Genomic DNA, 25,000 nt, shown 5'->3' with positions numbered 1-25,000 from the left:
GGTTCATCCTGAGCTCAACGGCGCCACATACAGGTACGACTAGACTCATATTTAACATTCATCAAGCTCATCATTTGTTTGATTGTCATTCATGATCCCAACCCTGTAAGCTCCACCCCCACACAGTCACATGACACGAGTTTAACTCTGAGCCCCGCCCACATCTGCTTCTCTCACGCAGCCATGTCAACCAATCAATGCAGGCCATCATGACTGGCTCCGCCCACCAAGACAAAATCAATGCCTAAAGCAAGAGCAGGTAAAAGAACATCAGACGCCCGTCTCTGTCTCTGCTGCTTTGACCTTTGACCTCTGATGGCCACACCCTCCCTCAGGATTTAGTTTAATAGATTAGTCAAAAACCTTCCTTAACAGAGATGTACATCTTCACACGCTTTAGGGCCAGAAACATACACAACTTGCTATAGGCATGCAGCCTTTTTTGTTGTTATTATCATTAAAAATACTTTTGTTAATTTAAATCAAGTCCAAATAAAAACAAATTATTAGACTTTTTTAGATTAGAATTTTTTTTTTACTTTTTTTGTTGTCTAAAAATATTTCTTTAATATTTTAAAATATTTAGCAATGTTAGTACTTCAACTTATTTGATTTCAGTTAGTTGCCAATGCAAGATATATCATTTTCATTTAAGTTTTTACATTTGGTTTCTTTCTAATAATTTGTTTAGTTTAGTTTAAAGGTTTGAAGGCAGTATTTTTAATTTCTGTTCATATTATTAAGTTTTAGTTGTTAATCTAATCTTTTTTCTTTTCTTTTATTTTCTTTTCTTTTCTTCTCGTTAGTTGCCAAGGCCACATTTAAGTTTTTCATCTAATATTTTATTTCATTTTATTTTAAATGTAAAAAAATTTCAGTTAATTGCCAAGACAACATTTAAAATTTCTACTTAGGTTTATAAGTTTAAGTTTTTTTTATCTGCTATTTTATTTAATATTTTATTTTAGTTAATTGCCGAGACAACATTTAAAACTTTTATTTACATTTTTACATTTATGCTTTTCATTGAATATTTTATTTTATTTATATTATTTTTGTATTTATTAATTTTTTAATGTTTTTTTTTATTTCAGTTAATTGCAAAGACAACATTTTTAATTCGTATTTACATTTTTACATTTATTTTTAAGTTTTTCATATATATATATATATATATATATATATATATATATATATATATATATATATATATTTTTTTTTTTTTTAATGTTGTATTTGATTAATTTCTGTTATTTCAGTTTATTTGAGCTAAATATATAATAATACTTGAACACTGTTAGAAACAACATCCTGGCTCTCATTTCCCACACCCCTTTATTTCATCCCAGTCACATTCTAGTGTGTGTCACATGTGTGTGTGGTGACCTTTGCCCTCTCCCGCAGGTTCCCATCAGGTCCAGCAGGGGGCGTCCCGGTGGGTTTGGAGGGTCTGGTTCCAGGAACCCATCCGTCCCAGACACCGTCCCCGAACCAGCCCTCGAAACACGGAGAGAGCAGAGAACAGCTGAGCGAGCAATAACCCCTTCATCATCATCATCATCATCATCACACGCCTCTATACCTTCCTTTTACTCTTTTCCCTTTTCCCGTTTTGGAAGAAGTGGATGTTTTAGGAACACAGCACATGGAATGGAGTTTGTTAGTTTGACGTGTTTCTTTTCACAATCATCTCTTACGTATGAATAATTCAGTTTAGTTAAATCAGCCAATAGGACAGGAGTGACACCGGAAGCCACGCCCACTCAGCCATCCACCACGATGATTGACAGCTCAGCGCTCTGCTCTGATTGGCCAGGGCTCTCAGACTTCAGCCAAGGAGTGAAACACCAAACGAAATCTTTCTCTCGTGTGTTTAGTTTGTGATCTCTTCTAACGAACACTTCTGTTTCTGTCTCGTACCAGCAGCAGATTCACTTCATTTCACTATATGACTCAGGAAGATCTCACCTTCACAGCTTATGAACACATATTTCCTCGGGTTAGTGTTTTTCTACAGTGACAGGTTGAAGAAGCTGGGTAGGTTTGTGTGGTGTAGATGGATGTCCTGTACTCATAGTCTCGTGTGTGCTTCGTTCTGCTGAAGGTGCGGAGGTTGTGTGTGTTTTATTGTGATTATTTCTATTGGTTTCTTGTATACGGTGAACATTTAGCATCAGTGCAGATCGAATAAATCATGCAGGTTCAGACCCGGGTTTCTGTCTGTTTTATCATCGCTGGAATATATAAATGTGATTTTATTCTGAGCTCAGACATTCACTTCCATCATATCTCTCCCGGCATGCTTCTGGAAATTGCATTGTCAGGTTGTATTAATGTTTCTATCTTTAGCAAACTTCAAAAGTCATCAAACAAGAGAGAAAGTACAAAATGTGTCTGTTGTTAGTGGGTTTATTTAATTTTAATATTATTTAGTGTGTGTGTTTTGTTTTTTTGTCTGATACAATGATACCCTCTAATGCTGCAAAATTCATTAATTAATTAATTAAATAAAAAATAAATAAAAAAATATATATGTAGGTATTACAGATAGATGGAGACAGAATATAAATATATTATTAAATTACATAAATATAAATATATTACTACATTTTATATATAGTATATATATATATATTGTCAGCAGTAAAATTTATTTAATGTATTTGTGTAATATTTATAAATTGTATTTGTTTTATCCATGTGAAAAAAAAAATATAATATAATATGTTAATATTTTACACAATTTTGCTTTCATATTAAATCAATTAATATTTATATTATAATTATTTAATAAATAAGTATTTTACTTTATTTTGTTTTAAAAAGTGCATTATAATTTATTATTATTATTTTTTATTTTTTTTACTGGAGCAATAGAAAAGGTTATATCAGATTTTTTTTTTTTTTTTTTATGTTTTTGCATTGAATTAACCATAACCAGCCATTGCTAACTAAAACTGTTGATAGTTCAGTGTAAGAAGATTGTCTTCCTCTGATAAAAGATGTAATTCAAATGCAGCAGTCTGAAGATCCACAAATCAGAACATCATCAGCATATAAAGTGTGTTTATATATATATATTTCAGTTTAAAATATAAAGTATAATTCATACAAACACAAAATGCAATGGCTACAAGTCTTTATTTTGAAATGAAACACACATTTTCATGTTCATCAGATATTGTGGGGTATGAACGATCATCACGGCCGCTGTCAGACAGTGAGGTCACACGCACATGACTAGAGGTCAGCTACAGGTCAGCAGAGGTCAGCTAGAGGTCGCTCTCGCCGTACAGCACCGTAGAGAAGGCGGTGTAGTCCAGGGCTCCGGGGACTCCGTCAGGTCCTTCATACGGAGGCATCCTGGAGATGCAGTACTCGGCCTGCTCCGGAGGAAGCTCTCGCCGCAGCTCGTCCACCAGAATATAGGGCTGCAAACACACACCACAGCTCGGCTCACACTCTCACTTCAGCAACATGATCTACACATATCTAGACGTCATTCACAGATCGATGTGTTTGATCTGCACTACAAAGTTCCATGCATTTGGGTTACACAGTTTTACCATAAACTTAATGAGAGGATTATTCACCAGTCCTACATACATGAAACAGATCAGGTCCGTTTTCTGTTAGAGGATTAAAGAAGTCTAAGATGTTCATGGTCTGTCACTGAATTCTTTTCTCTCCTAATAACTTTTTTCTCTTTTAAAATTTGATTGAAAAAAGAATTATGACTTTTCTTTTTGTTTTTAGTGAGAGAAAAAATTTAATAGTGGAAAAAAGTTTTGATAAGAGAAAACATTTTGAAAAGTGAAAAAAATATTTGAAGTTTTTTTTTTTTTGGCATAAGAAAAAAAAATGAAGAGCGACAAAAATAAAGATAAAATGTATCTTAAGGATAAATACAATTCAATTAAAAGATAAAGTTTAGATATTTTTGAAGAGAGAAATTTTTTAAAACAAAAAAAAAGTTTTGGATGAGGAACAAGTTGAAGATAGAAAAATTTTAAAGAGAGGAGAATTGTTTTCAAATAAAAAAGTTGTAAAAAAAATTGGAGAAAAAAAATAATAAAGATTTTTACAAATTTTTGAAGAAAAAAAAACATTTTAACACAGAAAAACATTTTTTTTTGAAGAGACAAAATGGTTTTGGATGAGAGAAAAAAGAAGAATATAGAAACATGTTTTTGAAGGGAGAAATTCTTTTCAAGAATGTTTTTGGGAGAAAAAAAATACCCAACAAAAAACAAAAAAAGATACCAATATATGCAGTTCAGAATAAGTCTTTGGTAGTAAGAGTGTGTTCGGGGCTCAGATGTGTGTGAATCTCACTTTATCCGCAGCCAGGATCCTGAAGGAGGCGATGACCTGCTCCGAAGTCTCCGTGTCTCCGGTCTCTCGCGTCATGAAGTCCACGAACGCCTGGAACGTCACCAAACCGGAGCCGTCGGGATCCACCAGAGACATGATGCGAGCGAACTCAGCTTCACCCTGCACACACACACACACACACACACACAACACTCACCGTGTGCTCCAACACAAACACAGCTGAGACACGGCTGTACTGCTGCTCTGTACCAGATCATAGCCCATGGAGATCAGACAGGCTCGGAAGTCATCCGTCTCCATGCCTCCCTTCTTCTTCTGCACAAACCAGCACACATTCATATAATAAAAAAGGAAGAGTTATATGAATGCATTAAACAACCCATATTATAAAGACACTTCATATTTCTAAGTATCTGATGATTTGTTAATTGCATTTAATAGATTGCACTTTCAATAAAATATTTGCACTTGGTTTATAAAAAAAAAAGAAAAAAGTTTTGATTGCAATGACACGGCTTTGGCCACCAGGTGTCACTAGAATCATGTTTGAGATTGATTTGTTTTAAAGCTTGGTGATAGGAGATATGTTAGTGTGTTTAATAGTTTGTGGATGACAGCACAATGAGTGTAAAGGTGTGTGTGCTGTGTTTCACCCGGTCGAAGTGTGTGAAGGAGGATCTGAAGTCGCTGAGCTGCTTCTGGCTGATTCCTTTAGCGTCGCGCATCAGGATCTGTGTCTCGATCTCGTTGATGGTGCGAGCCACGGTGGTGAGGAGTAACTCCCATCCCACACGGATGTGCTGCAGCACACGGGACACGCGTCAGACTGAGTGTGTGTGTGTGAGAGAGAGTGTGTGTGTGTGTGTGTGTGTGTGTGTGTGTGTATACCTCCATGGTGTAGTTGGTGTGCTTGTTGTCGAAGATGAGTGACTCCTGGATGAGCTGGTGGTCTCCCTCCAGTCGGTCGATGTTGGGCTTGTAGTTGATGATGTTGTGCTCGTACTGCTTCAGCTGGTTCATCTGATCCTCCAGCGTGCCGCTCAGATCCACCGAGCTGCGAGCGATCTCCTGCCAAACACACACACACACACACACACACACAAATCACTCATTCACATCTCTCACTGCGATCTTATCATGCATCACAGAGTTAGTGTTAAAAACCTAAAACCTGCTTTGATTGAGCTGCCAAATCCTGTTGTTCTGACATTTTAATCATGTGATCTGGTGTTTGATACGTGTGTGTGTGTGTGTGTGTGTGTGACCTCCATGCGTGTCTGTATCCAGGGTCCGATGGCATTGGCTTGTGCTGCAAACTGTCGTCTGAATCTCTCGTTCACGTGCTGTCGGGACAATTCTTCATGCAGAGCGCCGTCTCTCTGAGGAACCAGCTTCTTCACCTGCACAGTACAAGTGTGTGTGTGTGTGTGATATATATTACTACTAAAAGTACATTTGACCATTTATTTTCCAGGACATTTTCACGATTTAATAATGAATTTCAATCGTTAATGAACTTCAAAATAGTTGATAGAAATGTCTTTGCTAAATCTGTATTTGTATGTACAAACTCTTGAAATGTACAGATTTAAACCAGTGTTATTTTAGTATCACTGACATACTTTTATAGCTTTCATTAATATTTTGAGTTACTTTCTTATAGTTTCTGTTTGCATTTTAAATATAATTGGTTTAATTGAGTTTGTTCTGTGTTGTTCAACTGAGTTTTTTGTAAATAGTAGTTTTTTTGTAGCTTATACATATGTATATATATATTTAAAAATATACTAAATAAAAAAATTTACCATTCACCATTGATATACCATGAAATAACCATGAAATAAGTACTATATATATATAGTAACCGTGAAAATATAGAAAATGTCATGGAATTTCAATGGTTTAAATGCATCTTTAACTAACATAAGAAATGCATTTGTTACAGAATTTTTAATTTTCTTTAGCATAATTTTATAATAATAATACAACTGTTCATGTTCAGTTCATTTTAGGTCAAGTCCATTAATTTATATTAACAGAAACCACTTTTGATTTTAATAACATATTAGTTAATATATAACTAAAATTAATAAAAAGTACTTCAGAAGTATTTTTCACCGTTAGTTCGTGTGAACTCATGTAGCTAACAAATGGATTCTTATTGTAAAGTGTTACCGAAATTATATTCATCATACATGTAGATACTGTATGTACATACCTGGAATCAGTTTACAGTAAACTCCCAGATTATCCAGCTGTTCACTGACTTTAACACACACACACACACACACACACCTTCTCCCACTTCTGGTTGATGATGGCGGGTGTGATGTCGCAGTAGATGTTGTTGAGTTTGCTGGAGATCCCGTAGCTCTGAGCGATCTTCTGCACCTCGTTATAGATGCTGAGAATAGCCTGACGCTCGCTGTCTGCCTCGGCCAGCGTCGCCTTGAACTGATCATGAGCCGAGATCAGACTCTACACACACACACACACACACACACACAGGGTCATGATTTATACAATGTGACATATTCGTGCAAGAAGATCAGTGAGGACCAGGATTTCATCAGGAATTCAATTCAGTCGTAAGTTTGTAAAAGCAAAGTCGATCTCTGTGTTTAATCTTCCATCATGTGTTGAAGTAGAGAGCGAGCGTTCCTCACCTGAACCTCGTCGACGGAGTGAACCATGAACATGTCCTGCAGATCCTCCATGGCTCCTTCCATCCAGTTATTGAACGGAGCCGATCTCTTCGCAAACTCCAGAAACAGCTGATCGATGGTCTCCAGGAGCTTCTCCGTCCTCTTATAAACACACACACAGATATTTCAATATAACTTTATTTTGAAGCACGTGGACATCGGATTATACATGCTTCGAAACAATAATATTATTATAAATAATCATAATTTATAGTTTTATAATTTATTCATATACTATTAATATTAATCAGATAATTCAACTATACACACACACACACTAATAGTAAAACGTAAAAAAAAAATTTTTTTTTAAAGAAATCTCTTTTGATCAACAATTTATTTGATAAAAAATTCAATAAAGACATCAGGAAAATTGTGAAATATTATTATAATGTAAAACAGTTGTTCTATATGTGTATATCTATTAAACTGTAATTTATTTCTTTGATGCTCCGCTGTATTTTCAGCATCATTCCTCCAGTCTTCAGTGTCACATGATCTTCAGAAATCATTAAAATATGATGATTTGCATATATGCATATTTAATAACATACGTAACGTGATTTTACATTACACTCTGGGGTAATATAACCTCTGAATAATCATAGTAAACCTTGCTACTAACAGCAGGGTTGGTATTGTATGTGATGTGTGTGTGTGTGTGTGTGTGTGTGTGTGTCACCTCCAGAGCTTCTCTGCGTTTCTGGGTCAGAGTTCCGAGTTGATCCCAAAGATCACAGATCGACTGACAGCGTTCATTAATGACAGCAGCGGCGTGATAGTCCAGTTCACTGCCCACACACACACACACACACACACACACACACACACACAAATGCACATATTAATAATAATTAATGCAAGCTCTCCTGCAGTGCATCATGTTTCCAGTGGAGAGCAGCATCAGCTCAGATGCACGACGGCTAATAAAACAGATAAGCTCTTAGAAATGCATTGTGCTTTACATTTGCATTTATATTAGACAGCGTTAGAATTTAACACTCTTATAGGATGTAGGAATGTAAAGGTAATATTTTAGGGTTTAAATCTCCCAAAGCACACTCTGTAATTGATCTGTCCAATAGCAAGACTTTTTTCCAACAGAACACAGAAGAGTTCTGCTCAAAGTCACGATGTCCAACAAGATCATAATAGATGTACTGAAAAGAATCCTTACACTAAAGTTACATAAAAAAGGAGGTTTCAAAAAATTCAAATATGATTGTTTTGAGAAGGGACAGCAAAATGTAAATGTTTAATGCAAAAAGTTAAATTAAGAGACAAAAGATGCAAGACAAAAAAAAATATTGTCAAAAGATTATTGTCTTACTTAGTATTTTTGTCATGCTTTCCAGTTTGACATCATTTTGAAAATCTTCTTGAGAAGAAAAACTTTAGTCTTGTGTATAAAAATGAATTAAGTTTATGTTTAAAACTACAACCAATATCTGCCAATGGGGTCAGAAAAAGCAACTTAATTCAAAGGGAAGACTTTACTTTTCTGACATTATTTTTATTTATTTTTCTTTTTAAAGTATAAACTTAATTTAAAGACTTAATATCTTAAATCATTTTGCTTGTCCAGTAATTTGATTTATGAATGCTTAGAGCTGCTTTTGGCAGAATGAAATGCAAAGCTGACTGAATCAAGTGTATCAATACAAACAGTCAATCTGAGCATCCTTTTAGGAGGGTGCCCTTAGGACACATTTAACAAGATTCCTATAGACGCTCATGATGTTCCTGATGGCAGCGGCACCTGTTCTGATCGAGGTGCTGACAGCGTTTCAGAGCAGATCAGAGGAGCTGACGGAAGCGTTCAGATGCCTCTGTCACTTTGACGCACTGACATGAACAACTGAACACAGCTTCTACAAATAGAGCGCTCAATATATACTGAGGTGTGTGTGTGTGTGTGTTTCTCGGTACAACACTGACTCATTGTCCCAGAGGGAATGTGACAGCTGGTCCGACTGCATTTAGAACAATAGAAACCCAACACTGCTGCTGTTTTAAACACACACGGCATCTCGAGAAAACCGCCAAACACATGTTCAGGTGGTTTCTTTATAGAAAGCAACACAAGTGGGAGTCAAGACACCACAGGTGAACAGTGTAAACACTGAAATAATAGAGTACAAAAAAATGTGTTACAAGTTTTCTGAAATGCTATGTTTAAATATGCAAATTACATGTTATCGTATTAAAAATGCACTGATTTGCATAGATTTCCAGAACACTGGATAAAGCCAAATTACTAATTTCTTGTTTGATTTTGTTGCCATATTAGAGCTGAAGGTTTTTACTGAGGGGATTTTGGATTTCTCTTTTAATTATGGAAATACTGTCAACAGACCGAAATAAAATGCATTTTCACCATGTTTTTAGAAGTAAAATGACATATAAATCAATGTGAATGATATTTGGACAAACCCCACAGTAAAAACCTTCAGGATACTGACAGGAATAAAACTCTAAGTTTTGGTGTATTTTAGTGCTGCCAAAGTGGAGAAGAAACTTTTTAAAGATATGTATTATAACCGAAATCTACAGATGCGAATAGATAAAGTGCAATAAAATAAACTCTTAAAAGTCTCTTTTGGATGTTTTCTTTCTGGTAGTCTGTAATAAGGCATGTTTTGGAAGCATAATCATTGAATTAATAGATTACAGATTTTTTTTTACAAGTTTTCTAAAATGTTATCTTTAAATATGAAAAAAAGGCATTATCTAATTAAATATGCATTTATTTGCGTACATTTTCAGAACACTGGATAAAGACTAATTACAAAATCTCTGTTTGATTTTGTTGCTATATTAGAGCTGAAGGTTTTTACTGAGGGGATTTTGGATTTCTCTTTTAATTACTCCATAAATCAGGAAATACTTTTACCAGACAGAAATAAAATGCACTTTCACTATGTTTTTAGAAGTAAAATGACATATAAATCAATGTGAATGAAATTTGGACAAACCCCACAGTAAAAACCTTCAGAATACTGACAGGAATAAAACTCTAAGTTTTGATTTATTTTAGTGCTGCCAAAGTGGAGAAAAAACTTTTTAAAGATATGTATTAAAACCGAAATCTACAGATGTGAATAGATAAAGTGCAATAAAATAAACTCTTAAAAGTGTATTTTGGATGTTTTCTTTCTGGTAGTCTGTAATAACATGTTATGGAAGCATAATCATTTAATTAATAGATTAAAATTTTTTTTACAAGTTTTCTAAAATGTTATGTTTAAATATGAAAAAAAGGCATTATCTAATTAAATGTGCATTTATTTGCGTACATTTTCAGAACACTGTATAAAGACTAATTACAAAATCCCTGTTTGATTTTGTTGCTATATTAGAGCTGAAGGTTATTACTGAGGGGATTTTGGATTTCTCTTTTAATTACTCCATAAATCAGGAAATACTTTTACCAGACAAAAATAAAATGCACTTCCACTATGTTTTTAGAAGTAAAATGACATATAAATCAATGTGAATTAAATTTGGACAAACCCCACAGTAAAAACCTTCAGAATACTGACAGTAATAAAACTCTAAGTTTTGGTGTATTTTAGTGCTGCCAAAGTGGAGAAAAAACTTTTTAAAGATATGTATTATAACCGAAATCTACAGATGCAAATAGATAAAGTGCAATAAAATAAACTCTTTTGGATGTTTTCTTTCCGCTAGTCTGAAATAACATGTTATGGAGGCAAAATGGACCAGTGTCCAAGTTTTTGCCAGTAGTGACTTGCCTTAATGCATGTTATAAGCAATAGCTGACAGTCAAAATCAGACCCCAACATGTACAAAACCTGCAGTGTAACACCACGAGGAGGAGACAGGAAGTGGTCATACTTGAGTTCCTGTGCTATAGCAGCAATCTGCTCCACTCTGTCCTGATGTGCTGCCAGATCACTCTCAAACGCCTCATGTTTGCGCAGCAGTGCTCTTAACTCCGTCAGGGACGCGCTCTCGTAGTCCTTCAGAGTCAACAGCTGATCCTTTCCTGCAGAGCACACACACACACACAATACATAGCTCAGAGCTCTTAAAATTTTTTGCATTGGGTCATAAATGCTCTGTTGATGCATGCAAATAAATAAATAAAATGTATTAAGCATCATAAACATCAGATCTTTATTCCTTTATTATTATGTATGATTATTATTATGTCATCATCTCTTACATCTGATTCTTGCTTGTGCGTTTAAATTAGTTACCTTTCTGTTCATTTTTTGGAAAACAAGAATACATTGCTTTTTAATTAAATAGTAAAAATAAAATATTTATAAAAAGAAAATAAGCATCATCAACATCACATACAACATTTATGATTATTATTATTATTTCTTATTAGTGTGTCTTACACGTCCATATTCACTGAAGCTTTCAAAGTTGATGCATGAAGTTACACAAGGTGTGATGATGCTATTTTGCAATTTATAAATTATATTATAAAGATTTATATATTAAGTATTTTAATAGAGTTATTATTTATTTATTTTTGGAATAAAATAATTAAATATTTGAAGTATGTATATTTATATTTATATTGATATGATTTTATTTTATATTACATACAAAACAGTAAATAAATAAATAATCATTATTTAATAAATAAATAATGCAAACATCACACACATATTTATATTATATTTATATATATATTTATATTTATTAGTTATTTCTTTTATTATTATTATTATTATTATTATCTCCTACATCAGAGTTATGCTTGTGCATAAAAATGTGAAACGTAGTGCATGAAGAAATTGCACAAGTTGTGAAATGATGCCAAAGACTTTCTTGAGTGGTCCACAATGTTCATTTCTGGGTGAGCTATTCCTTCAAAAGTGTTTGTTGCCGGTGTGTGTATGTCACCGTGCGCCCAGCTCTCGTGTGTTGCTGATTTCTGCTGGAACTTCTCAGCCAGATGCTCCACACGCTCCAGACGTCTGATCTCAGTGAGCAGCCACTCCTCATAACCCTTCTCAGCCTGATCCAGACCCTGCCACGCCGCTGCGATGTCCTGCACACACACACACACACACACACACACACACGGGTTAACTCATGCTGATGACAGGACCTGTGCGTGCGTGTGTGTGTGTGTGTGTGTGTGTGTGTGTGTGAGTGTCTTACAGACACCATCTTCCCCTCGGAGGGCATGAACGCAGGTCTGTGGCTGATGTGGAGTTTGGTCTGCAGTGTGTTGAAGTTGATCTCCAGCTGACATTTCTCCTGGACTTTGGGTGGTTTGTGAATGCGGCGGTAGTCTCTGTAATCCTCCAGCTTGCGTCTCATGGCCTCCACTGTGTTCTCAGGGGTACGTTTCTCCAGCCACGGCGTGGTGCGACGGATCCACTCCAGCAACTGCAAGAGACAAAACAAACATATACAGCATTCACATACACTAGCATTCAAAAGTTTGGGGTCGGGAAGATTAGCATTGTTTTTAGAATAAGTCTAGTTGTTGTACCTCACTGGCCAGTCGTTCATATTCCTCCATCAATTTCTCATTTTCCTGATTCACTCCAAGCACTTTACAGATCCTGTTAGCCGCCGTTTCTGCCTTTAAACACACACAGATGTCACATGACGTCTGTACTGACTTTGAAATTCCCCATGATGCATCTGTCTCTGTTTAATCAGATGCATACCTGTTCAGCTCCAGCAAACGCGTGATAGAAGCAGGACACATAGGTCATGATGGCGCGCTCGTCAGGCTTCGGGGTGTTAATGATGTCTGGAGCACAGAGAGAGATGTACATAAGAACACACACATATGCTTAAAACACTGCTTAACCTCAAACACCATGATCTAAGTGAGGGGAACATGTGCATTGCATTCTGGGATGGACTGCTGAAGGCCGTCAGGTCATGAGGTGCATGATAGCAACACGACACGCAGACAGCTGTGTTCACTAAATCTGTTCCTGAGTTCAGCACCACGGTATTGTTGTATAATAATACAGCAGTCACGTGACACGTGCACTTTTAGAACACGCTTTTCAAATCTTTACATACATGATTATTTATATATTTATCACAAAGCTGCTGTTGCATATTTAATATTAATGCATCAACAATGCAACAAGGGGTATTATAGTTAACTAAAACTAAAATACATTTTCAAATAATACAATTTTGTAATAAACAAACTAATAAACATGACAAAAACACAACAAAATGACTAAAATGTATATTTAAAAATGTTAATATTTTAGCAAAACATTTGATGAAAATTTAAAGAAAACTAGTACAAAGGGGAATCTGTAATATTTAAAATATTTTAATATTTAAAAAAATATATATATTTTATATATAATAGAACATTAAATATTTAATAAAAAATATTCCTAAAACCTGAAAGAGGGTTATTTTCATTAACTAAATTTAAAACGCATAAAAGTCATTATTTTAAACAAATATTTACTGAAATAAAATATTTTAAAAAATTACACATTTTATTTCAGATTTTATTTTATTTTATTTTATTTAAAGTTTGACTTGAAGTGCTTAACTCAAGTTAAATAAACTAAAACTAATAAATAAAAATGAAAACTGTTTAGATTTATATATATATATATATATATATATATGTGTGTGTGTGTGTGTGTGTGTGTGTGTGTAAAAATTAAAATAAAAAATGACAAGAAAAACTACTAAATTACTAAAATTTTAATTAAAAATGAATATGTAAAATAAAATGTAATTAAAAGTATTAACAAAAACTATAGTAATATATTAATGATACTAAAACGGCAACAATGGCATCCAAAAGATGCAAAAAATTATATTAATAAAAAATGTCAATATTTATTAAATATGAGCGTTAGTGTTTATAATAAATGCTTTAATTTAATATTAGCGTCTGTCTTCTTGTGCGATCAGAGCTCATGATTACCTTCAGGGTCCAGCATTTTGGGGATGTCCAAGTGTTTCTCAGCGATTTCTAAAGCCAGACTGAGATTCCCGAGATGATCGTCCTGCACAGAGAAGACCAGAGCGATTAATTACAGACTACATCTGTCCAAACACACGCCTCTGACAGGGTTAGTGGAGTTAACTAAAACCAGAGTTAACTATGCTATTGTTTTACTGGAAATACTGTAAAAAATGTTCAAATATAAACAGAATATTGGAAAATCATTTCAGATAGCTGCCAGTGCAATATTTGTTCATTAATCGATGTACTAAAATAACTAAAACAGAAAAAAAAAAAAAAATTATTGTAAAAATTTTTTTATTTTTGTATATAATTGTGAATGAAAACATAAAAATATAAAAATGTAAAAAATATAAAATCAAAAATATTCACAAAAACGTAATGATGCTTAAATATCACTGTCTCCTGAAGTGCTTTAGGCTGAGATCAGGGTTGCCAAGTCCGTAGTTTTACAGCAAAAGTGGGATACTCTTACACTGTTTTTCTTTCACTTTGAACTGTTGTTAGTTATTAGTCCGAGGGTTAAAACAATCCCACCCCTCACACACACACACACCTCTGACAAAAGGGAAAACCAATGGAGAATTGCTACTGGGATATAGTTGTGAATCAGCCTGGGGTTTTTTTCCGCAGACCTGGCAACCCTGGTTGAAATTAGATCATGACGCTCTCATGCGGTCGGTGGATGGACTGTTAACCAGGTCTGGTTTCAGACGCGGTCTTCAGGATTACCGGTCAGTGTGAGGGATACCGTTAAATCCTGACCGGTCATTCAAGAAGACCTGCTAAAGCCTTCAGTTCAGGATCAAGTGACTCGCATCATTCAGAGCAGAGAGGACCATCGGCTTCATAATCAGAGCATCATCTCTCAATCTACAGCAAAACCACCTGGGAGAAAGATCTCACCACTCAAATAATGTGCATTAGAGTCTGAGGAGCAGGACATGTTCAGATCAGAAATCTGAAGCTTGTATTTGTGTTAAAGCACTAGTGTCTTGTTTCTAAAACAAATGTCACAAATACATGCTGTTTATCCAAACCAATGCATTCAGCTGTGGATTTAACATCGTCTCGTCTCACACTTCAGTGATCAGTAATAAGAATACATACAGCATCCTTAAACCAGGGTTATTATACTTAACTAAAACTATCAAAATAATTTAGTCAATTGAAATCATTCTGAAATAAAATATAAATAATCAGGATTTAAATCAGTTTAAGTCAAAGTACTAAAATTACTGGAAATAAAATTAAATAAATAAACAAACAATTAAATTAATACTGACGTTAAAATAAATGAATCTTAAATAGCAGTATTTTAAAAAAAGTTATAAAACATTTAACTAAAATTAAAATTGAAAGTATAAACATAAACACTAATTCAAACTATTAATAAAAAATATAATAGTATATGAAAGTATATGATTTTAATTCCTTGAAATAATGCTGAAATAAAATATAAATATTGGATGAAAAAAATATTTTAAAAAATGCATTAAATAATAAAGAAAGAAAAGAGAAAGAAAGAAAGAATAAAAGTAAATTAAACCTAAATAGTATATTTTAAAAATGAAAAAAACGTATAATAATAAAAATAACAGATGCACACCAATATTATTAAAAATTTTAACTAATATAAAAATTAAAATGAAAACTGAAAGTATAAGCATTAATGCTAATTCAAACTATTAATAAACATATCTGAAACTATTAAAAAAATTATTCATTGAAAAAAAGCTGAAATAAAATATAAATTTTAGATGAAAACTTATTTCAATCATTTCTGAATTTAGTTTAAAACCCTAAAATGAATGGAAATAAAATGAAAAAATAAAATAAAAAAATTATTATAATAATAAATAAAAGAGAAAAAAAAATCAAGAAAGAAAGAAATTGAACTAAAACTAATTCTTAAATAAAAATTCAATTAAACCTAAATAGCAATTTTTAAAAAATGAAAAAAGTAATAATAAGAAAAATAACAGATGCACGACTATATTATAAATTTTTTTTACTAATAGCAAAAACCTTAAAGAGCGCTGCATGTGTTGAGTGGTTAGTGTGAGAGACTCAGTACATACGGTGAGTCAGTTAACACACACACACACACACACACACACACTCGTGCCGAGACCTTCTTGAGTTTGGCGTAGTCGATCAGGTCGGGTCTGTGTCTGTGAATGAGAGCACAGAACGCCAGCCCGTCCTTCCAGCTGAAGCAGGGAGAGCAGACTTCAGCTCTTCATAAACACACAGTGAACATGTGAAACAGAGAAACAGAGCAGACGTGACGGTCCTGTACCTGCAGTGGAAGTTCTGCACGTTGACGTTCCTGTACGGAGCGGTTTTCCTCTGACACCACAGCAGGAGCCCTTCTTTAGCCGAGGTTTCTGACGGAGAATCAGTGTTAAACATGTGTTGGTCTGCTGAGATCGGTGTGTGTGAATCTCTCGTTACCCTCCACTGAGATGTCCTGGATGGCGAAGCGCAGGATGATGGTCCAGATCATTCCCAGAGTCATCTTCACATTCCCATCCACGATCTCTGAGGATCCCACAGACACGCTTCAGCTTGAGCGAACGATTCATGCAAACAACTGAGCAATCACATTACACTGGAGGGTTTTAAAAGAGTATTACAGTACAGTGCATGCTTAATTATAGGTACCTTGATTTTCTGAGCATAGTTTTTATCCAAGCACATATTAATATACGTTATTAAGATTGATGTGGTTCGGAATTGGTCAAATGTGCTTGGAAATAAAAATATGATCATAATTAGGACATTTTATTGGCTTAATTAATGCAAAATTGTGCAAAAATATTACAAGGTAGGGTTTTTTAAATACTAAAATATTTGCACTTTATCATTTACATTTCACTTATATATATATATATTACACTTTTCAAGTCCACTTTACATTGCATTGCATTTTGGAAAACATACAGTAATATTGATTATTATTATTCCTTGATATAAACATTTAAAAAAAAATGAAACACAAACCTAATTAGTAATAAAAATAAATAAATAAAAAAAGTTACAAAAGCACATGACAAAAATTACTAGCTCATTCAAAATATTAATAAAAACCATATAATATATATATATATATATATATATATATATATATATATATATATAATATTTCAAATAATAATCAATATTATGATGCTCTGATTTAAAAAAAAGTAAAAAATACATATTTTTTAATCTTTATTAATTATTTAATTCTTTTTATATTATTATAATTTATAACTATTATATTATTATATTGAATTATTTTTTTATATTATTATAATTTATAATTTGGTAGTATTTAGCAATTCCGAAAACGTATTCTACCCTGTTTAATATTTGCATGAGAGTCGAACTAGTAAACATGTTGTAATTACGATCAGACACATTAGAAGAAACATGTCTGAGTACAGAATCAAATCATCAGCAAAAAACTGAATCAAATCAATAATTGAATTTGGATTGAACTGAATCTCACTCTGAATCACTCCTGAACTGAATCAAAAGCCTATGAATAGTGAATCAAACTGATTTAGAGATTCACAGCCTGCTGATCCAGATTTAAAGCGCACACTGATTGCAGTTCTTTCATATAATCATGAGCGAATAATCATAATTCAAACGATAGGAGTTTAGTCAAACCCTTAAAACTCAGCTCTCTCACCCTCGGCGCCGATGGACACCAGCTTCACTCCTTTACTGGTGATGTAGTCCAGAGCTTTGTTCACATTGGCGATCTTGTGGAAGCGCATCTTCCCTCTGTCCGGTCTGGGAAGCCTCTCACCTGGAGGGACACAAGCGGTCAGCGAGGGACAGAGGAACCTGCAGACGTCCTCCTGAGGAGCACACGTGTACCTGAGATGACCTCCAGCAGCAGCATCAGCTTCAGCCCGTTCCTCAAATCCTCCTCGATGTTCTCGATCTGCGTTCCTGCCTTCCTCAGGTGAGAGTTACACCAGGCTGTGAACGTCTGAGACACACACACACACACACACACACGCACACGCACGCACGCACGCACGCACACACACACACACACACACACACACACACACACACACACACACACACGCACGCACGCACACGCACGCACGCACGCACGCACGCACGCACACACACACACACACACACACACACGCATGATACATTTTTCAATGTGAATTTTTTTTATTGTAATTTTGTAAATTACACAGTAGAATTAAAATTTAATTATTTAAAATTAGAATGTAATTATTTGAAATTAGAATACATTATTAAAATTTTAGATTTTGTTTTGTTACCTTTTAATTTTTTAATTAAATTATATATATATGAAGTTAAATACCAGTCCATGTTTCATTTCATTGATTGTGTGTATATATATATATATATATATAAAATTAATATTAAAATATATTTTTTTACTTTTTCTTTTATATGTATATGTATATATAAAGTAGAAATGATAGTCAACATGGTTTTTTAGGTATATTTTATTATATGTTTGCATTTATATATATGCATTTTATATTTTTTAGATTGATGTGCCAACTTTTTTATATACATTTAATTTAATTTAAAAATGTACAAATATATATAATATATAAGAATATTTATGAATAAAAGCCCATATTCCATTGCATTATTTTTTATAAATATTTAAAAACATTTTTTTTTAAGTTTTTAAGTTAAAAAGAAAAGATCTTTGGAATCCGTTTTATGAGGAAAATACAATACTTTTTTTTGTTTTGTTTTTCTACCTCAGATTTTCATATTTAATTGTATGTGTCACTCGCTGTTTCTGAGTGGTAATTTACTAACAATTTCTGAGTTTCTCCACCACATTTATTGACTTGATCTTGATGAGTTGCTGGTGTTAAGTGTGCATTTCATATCTGAATGTGATTTTGCAGCTTATTTTGGAGGATGTTCTCCACCTTGAACAAAAGCAGTCTAAAACAGTGAGTGAATAACTATTTGGCTACAGGTTGAGATCAAAACAAAAGCACGTCTGTGCGTCAGTCAATGCCAGCCGCTCTGTTCCTCATAAATCACACGTGTCCTGAACATATAAAGTGAAGCACACATGCCAGAGAGAGCCGATGACAGCCGCAGTTTGGCATCAGTGCTGCATTTCATCCGTCGGTTCACAGAGAGATGAACCACATGCACAAAGACACACGTCACATCCAGAAACACAGCTGATGAGCCGAGGACACACACAAGGACAGAACGAGCGGCTCGACTCACTGCTGCCGCGCTCACACAAACTGCATGCTTTCTCAGACACAGCAAAATGGCAAACGCAACTTCACCGAGCAAACAGACGATGGTCCTGTAATGACAGCTTTTCATATATTTAACATATTTTAAATATTAAATTAGTTGCATTTAAAATTTGAAATGCATTTTTACTTTTTATATATATTTTATTAAATTAAAAATATAAATTATATAATATGTAAATATAAATAAGATATCACATTTCATTGCAATATTTTAAATATATACTTTATATATATTTTTTATATCTAGTTTTGCCTATTTTTCTATACATATTTAATTAAAAATATAAGTATGATTAATAATTAATATAATCATAATTGGTAATAATAATATGTAAATATATATACAAATTACTTTTTAAATTATAGTCCATTGAGTTGTTCATATAAATATTTTAAATAATTTTTAAATATTAAAATATTTTCTTTTTATATTTTGTTAATATTTTTTTGCCTACTTTTTACACATAATAAATTAAATAAAGAAAATATATATAAAAGGTCCACTTTGCATTGCATTCTTTTTTACAAATATTTAAAATATATTACTAAGAAAATGCATTTTAAATGTATACATATATATATATATATATATATATATATATATATATATATATATATATATATATATATATATATATATATATATATAAATTAAAACAGTATGCACACAGTAAATATATAATATATAAAAAAATAATAAATAGCTACTAGTCCACTTTCCATTGCATTTTTCTTTATACATATTTAACTTTTTTTTTTATGACAGTGTGTCCATGATAATCAAGCAGGTGATTTGTCTGATCACTTTTAATTCACATTCAGAGTAATTGTGAGTTTCTGCTAAACCCCGAAGGATGTTGGAGTCTCCCTCATGAACACAGACACAACGACAGACAAACACGTGTCACATTTCATCACACTGCGCTCATGATCTCATCTGTCTTTGGTTCAGTCTGATTTCACGCTGTGGTCTCAGAGGATCTTCTTTGGGACTCAGGTATAAAAATAGAGTTTAACAATGATCTGCAGAACATTCAACACTGCAAGACGTTTGTGTTTCTCTCTGAATGCAGACCAACAAAAACCACCACAACAGAAGGCCTATATCAGTCAGACAGCGAGTGAACTCATGAAGAGGAATGATTTCATGTGTGAGGATGTAAAGAAGGACGGACGCTCCTCCAAGAGGAAAGTTCAGGTGTGAATTCAGCTTGAAGGACGAGGATTAGAGAACCACTGTTACACAGATAAAATTAGAGCATCACCATCATCTGTCTACAGAACTCATACCACACGCACGCACACATGCACACACACACACACACATACACTCACACACACACACACACAAACATACACACGCACACACTTACACACACACACACACACACACTTACACACACTTACACACACACACACGCTTATACACACACACACAAACACACTTACACGCACACACACTTACACACACATACACACACACACACACTTACACACACACACACTTACACGCCTACACACACACACACACATACACACACTGTATAAATTTGTATAAATAAACTCAACTTGCTGTTTTCTCATTTTATTTCTTCTTTTATTTGTTACATTTATTCTTTACTTTTATTGAGCTGTATAAAGACACCTGTACTTTTATCTCTGCACTACTTATCATTTAAAAAAAAATAGAAATTATTTTTCATCATCTTAAGCTTCTTAACTCGTTTACAGTGCTCCTTTACATATTTTCAAATGGTTATAAATAATAATGTATTTAATTAAATATAATATAATGGTTAAATTGTATCGAAATAAGACTTGACTTATTATTTTCATTTTGCTTGTTAAATTTCTTTAGTCTGTACATGTATTTTATTTTGCACATTTTGTTTCTGTTATTTTTGTAAATCATTCACTCCGTTTGCACTATAAATATAAATATTATTATTATAATGACCTTCCTCTGCTGTTTCTCCCAGGCGGGGTCGAGCAGCATGTCTCGGTCCCACTCATCCTCCTGGATCATGTACTCTTCCAGTCCATATCCGTTATTATTGTTATTACACTGCATCTCCATCATCATCGTCATCTTCATCAGCGGCGGCGGCGTCTCTCTGATCCTGCTGTGCGTCTGCGTGCGCGCTCACCATCCGCCGCCTGATAACTGCACTGGCCGCTGACGTCACCGCCCGCCGGCTGAACACGTGACCAGAGAGGATGGGTCACAGGAGGCGGGGCTTCCCGCGGTTGCTATGCAACGCGTCTCTAACCGCTGTGCTGAGCGAAAGCATAAACAAAACAAACTCTGAAAACTATCGTCAAATTAAATATATCTGATAGACTAAAGCTATTTGGTTGAAGTTATTTAACAGAGACTCCGGCTGTACAGCGGTGAGTGATTAAAATGTCTTCATGGTTTGAAAACATACTGTAGCGTCAATGGCAGACATTCAGACTAGTAGATTAAACCTGTCAAATCCGCTTCAGTAACTCACTGTCTTTTTTATCTCTGTTTGGAGTAGATTATCGAGATAAATGGAGAGTTATGAGCAGTTTTACAGCAGGACATTGAACGCGCTGCTGCCGCCTGCCTGCAGTACCTCGCCGCGGCCGCAGAGGGCGCTGTCCCACATTCACTTCCGCGGCAGGACACTCTTACAGCCGCTGGTGAGGAAGACACGCCTTATGACCAAATAAGGAATACATAATAACATCTGATTAAAATGGATAAACAAGTTAATAATAAATCTAACTGTGTGTGTACTGAAAATATTAATATTATTAAAAATGCATTTAGTAATATTTAGTTGAACAATTAATATATAAAATATGTAAAAAATAATTAATAAATACAAAAATAAGATTTAAAAAATACATAAGTAAATAAATAATCAATCTAACAGTTTGGTTCTTACATATTAATAAATAATGCACACAATAGTATATAGATGAACAATTAATATATAAAGTAAATAATACAAATTAAAGATTGAAGTAAATAAAAATTAGATTAAAATAAATAAATACAAATAGATGAAAGAAATAATACATGAATATAACAGTAAAGCACTGACATATTAATAAATAATAATGCATAAAATAATGTATATATGAACAATTGATAAATAAAATAGGAAGAGATAAAATAAGATTAAATAAAAATTAGATATGAATAGATACATAAAAAACATAATGTAAATAATGTAATGGTTAAGTACTGACATTTTAATAAATAATAATGAATCTAATAATGTACAGAGGAACAATTAATAAATAAAATAAAATAAATGAAATAAATAATAAAAATAAAATTAGAGTAAATAAGAATTAGATTTAAATAAATATTATAGGTAAAATACATAAGAAATAAGTAATAAATCTAACAGTAAAATACTGTAATGGGAAGAAAAAAGATAATGTGACTTAATAGAAACTAAATATTTTCTAAATAATATTTTGTGTGTGTGTGTGTGTCTGTCTCTGTCTGTGTGTGTGTGTGTGTGTGTGTGTGTGTGTGTAGCTGAGTGAAGCGCTGCGTGTTCAGATGGCTGAGGACAGACAGACAGCGCTGGAGAGAGACAGGAGGAGACAGACGAGACACACAGATGCTCTTCTGGAGCGAGTGCATGACATCCTCAACAACATCCAGGTCAGTTTCACTGCTGTCCAGAAAGAAAGAGAAAATGTTCTGTTCATATGTGGAAATCTGAAGGTCTGTAATAGATCTGTGGTCTCTTATGAAGGACTTTGAATAATCATATAATTATTCTAATTTGATTCACTTAGCCATCTTAGTCTCTTTAAATAAAATGTATGAAGTTTAATCAAACTTCAAAGAGTTTGGATGTCATCACACACACATACTGTACACTCACTCACACACATACACACACACACACACACACACGCACACACACTCACACAGACACACACTCATACAGAATGAGTGAGGGTCGCCCTCTTCAGGCTCACTCTGCTGGTGCACATCTATGTCTACTGTAGCTTCTTTTGAAAATAAAAGTCTATTTTCTGTTCCTGAAGGTGCGGAAGAAGCCGGACAGTGCAGAGACGCCCACATCAGACTCCTCTCTGACTCTCAGGTCCAAAACGAGTCCGATGTGCTCCATCAGAGCCAGCGTGAGGCCGAGCACAGCTCCAGCCCAGAAGCAGACGCTCAGTCCCAGCAGCTCTCTGAAGAGAGAGACCCTCCGCCTGCTCAACCAGCGCATGGAGAAGCTGGCGTCTGACGAGATCCCAGGATCCCCTGATTCCAGTCTCTGTCTGAGTCTGATGGGCTCATACGCCCGGTTACCCAGCCCTCAGCCCAGCCGCAGCCCACGACTGAACACATCCACCAGAAACATCCTCATCTCCAGCCCCGTCAGTGAGTCTGAGCTCAGCACCACGGGATCTCAAAACAGTGAGCAGCCTTCAGCGCCCTCTTCTGCTGCAGGATGGAACTGCAGTGATGGACAGCTGTCAATCATTACCTCCACCCCCAGCAGCACCAGCAGCAGGACAGGAATGACAGGATTAGATGAAACTCAAGATGTGAGCCGTCAGAAGCCCAGACCGGCCCGTCGCTCACCCCCGGCGCTCCTCAACCGATCCTATGATGTGGAAAACCCCTCGCCATCTCTGAACAGACCACAGGTGGATTCAGTCGAGCCGAACCTGAGCCGGTCAGAGACAGAACGACACTCACAGCGGCTCCTGGATCACCAGCTGAACCCCAAACAGCTCCCTGGAGGTCAGTCAGAGATCAGGCCTCAGTCTGATGTTTATAGAGAATGTTGACAGACAGATAGAAACTGTTGGAAAGAGTCTAGAGATATTGGTACTTAAAATAAAAAAGACTAAACAATTCATTTGAGATACATAGCTGCCAAGGCCTTTCTCGTTTTCATTTAGTTTAATATTATGTATTAAAAAATCGTAAACTCAAAAAAAAAAACCTTTAGAAATATTTAAAGAAGAATATGCATAGTTAGACAAATATACATTTAAAAAAATAAATTAAAAAAACACAACAGAATTATTAAAACTAAATAAAGTACATAAAATGTTAAATAGAAATTAAATCAAATTTTTATATATATATATATATATATATATATATATATGTTAGCATATATTTTATATAAAAAGAAAAAGTAATAAAATAAAAATGTAAAAATGTAAAAAGAAAAAACTATTGAAAATATGATATATATACATAATTTTTTATATTTTTATTAAAAAAATATATATAAAGAAAACCTAAGTGAAAAATAATATCTATATATATACATTTTTATATCTTTTAATATTTTCGAATAGTTTTTCTTATTGAATATTACAAAACTGTATATCGGTGGTAAAAAATAAATTAAATGTTAACTCTGGCTACTAAACGAGCATATTTCCTCAAGGAAGTCGTTCATTATTTGCATGCTGATTTAAAGGTGCATCTTCTGTGTGTGTGTGTGTGTGTGTGTGTGTGTGTGTTCGCAGTGGAGCAGCAGATCCAGGCTCTGGAAGTGTTGCGTGAGCGTTTAGAGAGAGAACACACTCTGCAGATCTCACAGGAGAGACACACACACCTCCAGCAGGTATCGCTCCACACACTCCACACTGGATAAGGCATTATGCATTATCTAAAGTGACACATGAGTGAGATATAATGCAGCCGTGTGTGTGTGTGTGTGTGTGTGTGCAGGAGATCCAGAGGAAGCTGAACGAAC

At 34.2% G+C, this 25,000-nt stretch overlaps 3 protein-coding genes across 6 annotated transcripts in view; 2 read left to right on the top strand and 1 right to left on the bottom strand.

Moving 5' to 3' along the window:
• ctbp2l (C-terminal binding protein 2, like) overlaps positions 1–2,211 on the top strand; it is a 28,597-nt gene extending 26,386 nt beyond the window's left edge. For 3 of the 4 annotated variants that reach the window (XM_026222140.1, XM_026222137.1, XM_026222141.1), the window contains 2 exons: positions 1–33; positions 1,405–2,211. The exon at positions 1–33 is cut by the window's left edge and continues 82 nt beyond it. In XM_026222140.1, the coding sequence (XP_026077925.1) occupies positions 1–33; positions 1,405–1,540 (169 nt within the window). In that variant the 3' untranslated portion in view covers positions 1,541–2,211. Of the gene's footprint in view, positions 34–181; positions 260–1,404 lie in introns of all 4 variants that reach the window. The other variant, XM_026222139.1, reaches the window with a different exon arrangement.
• Positions 2,212–3,122: 911 nt separating this feature from the next.
• LOC113055780 (alpha-actinin-2) lies at positions 3,123–21,445 on the bottom strand. The gene is made up of 21 exons (XM_026222136.1): positions 21,235–21,445; positions 17,866–17,980; positions 17,675–17,794; positions 16,450–16,536; positions 16,295–16,382; positions 16,127–16,205; positions 13,951–14,032; positions 12,704–12,789; positions 12,523–12,615; positions 12,186–12,416; positions 11,925–12,072; positions 10,899–11,049; positions 7,723–7,831; positions 7,002–7,142; positions 6,631–6,813; positions 5,601–5,735; positions 5,224–5,403; positions 4,989–5,135; positions 4,585–4,650; positions 4,336–4,494; positions 3,123–3,431 (listed from the first exon to the last, which is right to left on the bottom strand). Exons 1-21 carry the CDS (start codon positions 21,370–21,372, stop codon positions 3,273–3,275), a joined length of 2,697 nt encoding a protein of 898 aa, XP_026077921.1. The 5' UTR covers positions 21,373–21,445; the 3' UTR covers positions 3,123–3,272.
• Positions 21,446–21,517: 72 nt separating this feature from the next.
• Positions 21,518–25,000, top strand: part of LOC113055795 (uncharacterized) — a 9,280-nt gene continuing 5,797 nt past the window's right edge. Inside the window, exons 1-6 of the mRNA XM_026222157.1 lie at positions 21,518–21,668; positions 21,800–21,944; positions 22,798–22,926; positions 23,319–24,027; positions 24,771–24,868; positions 24,976–25,000. The exon at positions 24,976–25,000 is cut by the window's right edge and continues 41 nt beyond it. Coding sequence (XP_026077942.1) covers positions 21,813–21,944; positions 22,798–22,926; positions 23,319–24,027; positions 24,771–24,868; positions 24,976–25,000 — 1,093 coding nt within the window. The 5' untranslated portion in view covers positions 21,518–21,668; positions 21,800–21,812. The remainder of the gene's footprint in view (positions 21,669–21,799; positions 21,945–22,797; positions 22,927–23,318; positions 24,028–24,770; positions 24,869–24,975) is intronic.

The sequence above is a fragment of the Carassius auratus genome, chromosome 37, assembly GCF_003368295.1.
Source record: "Carassius auratus strain Wakin chromosome 37, ASM336829v1, whole genome shotgun sequence".
Taxonomy (NCBI): Eukaryota; Metazoa; Chordata; class Actinopteri; order Cypriniformes; family Cyprinidae; genus Carassius; species Carassius auratus.
This window is presented reverse-complemented; position numbering and strand designations above follow the sequence as displayed.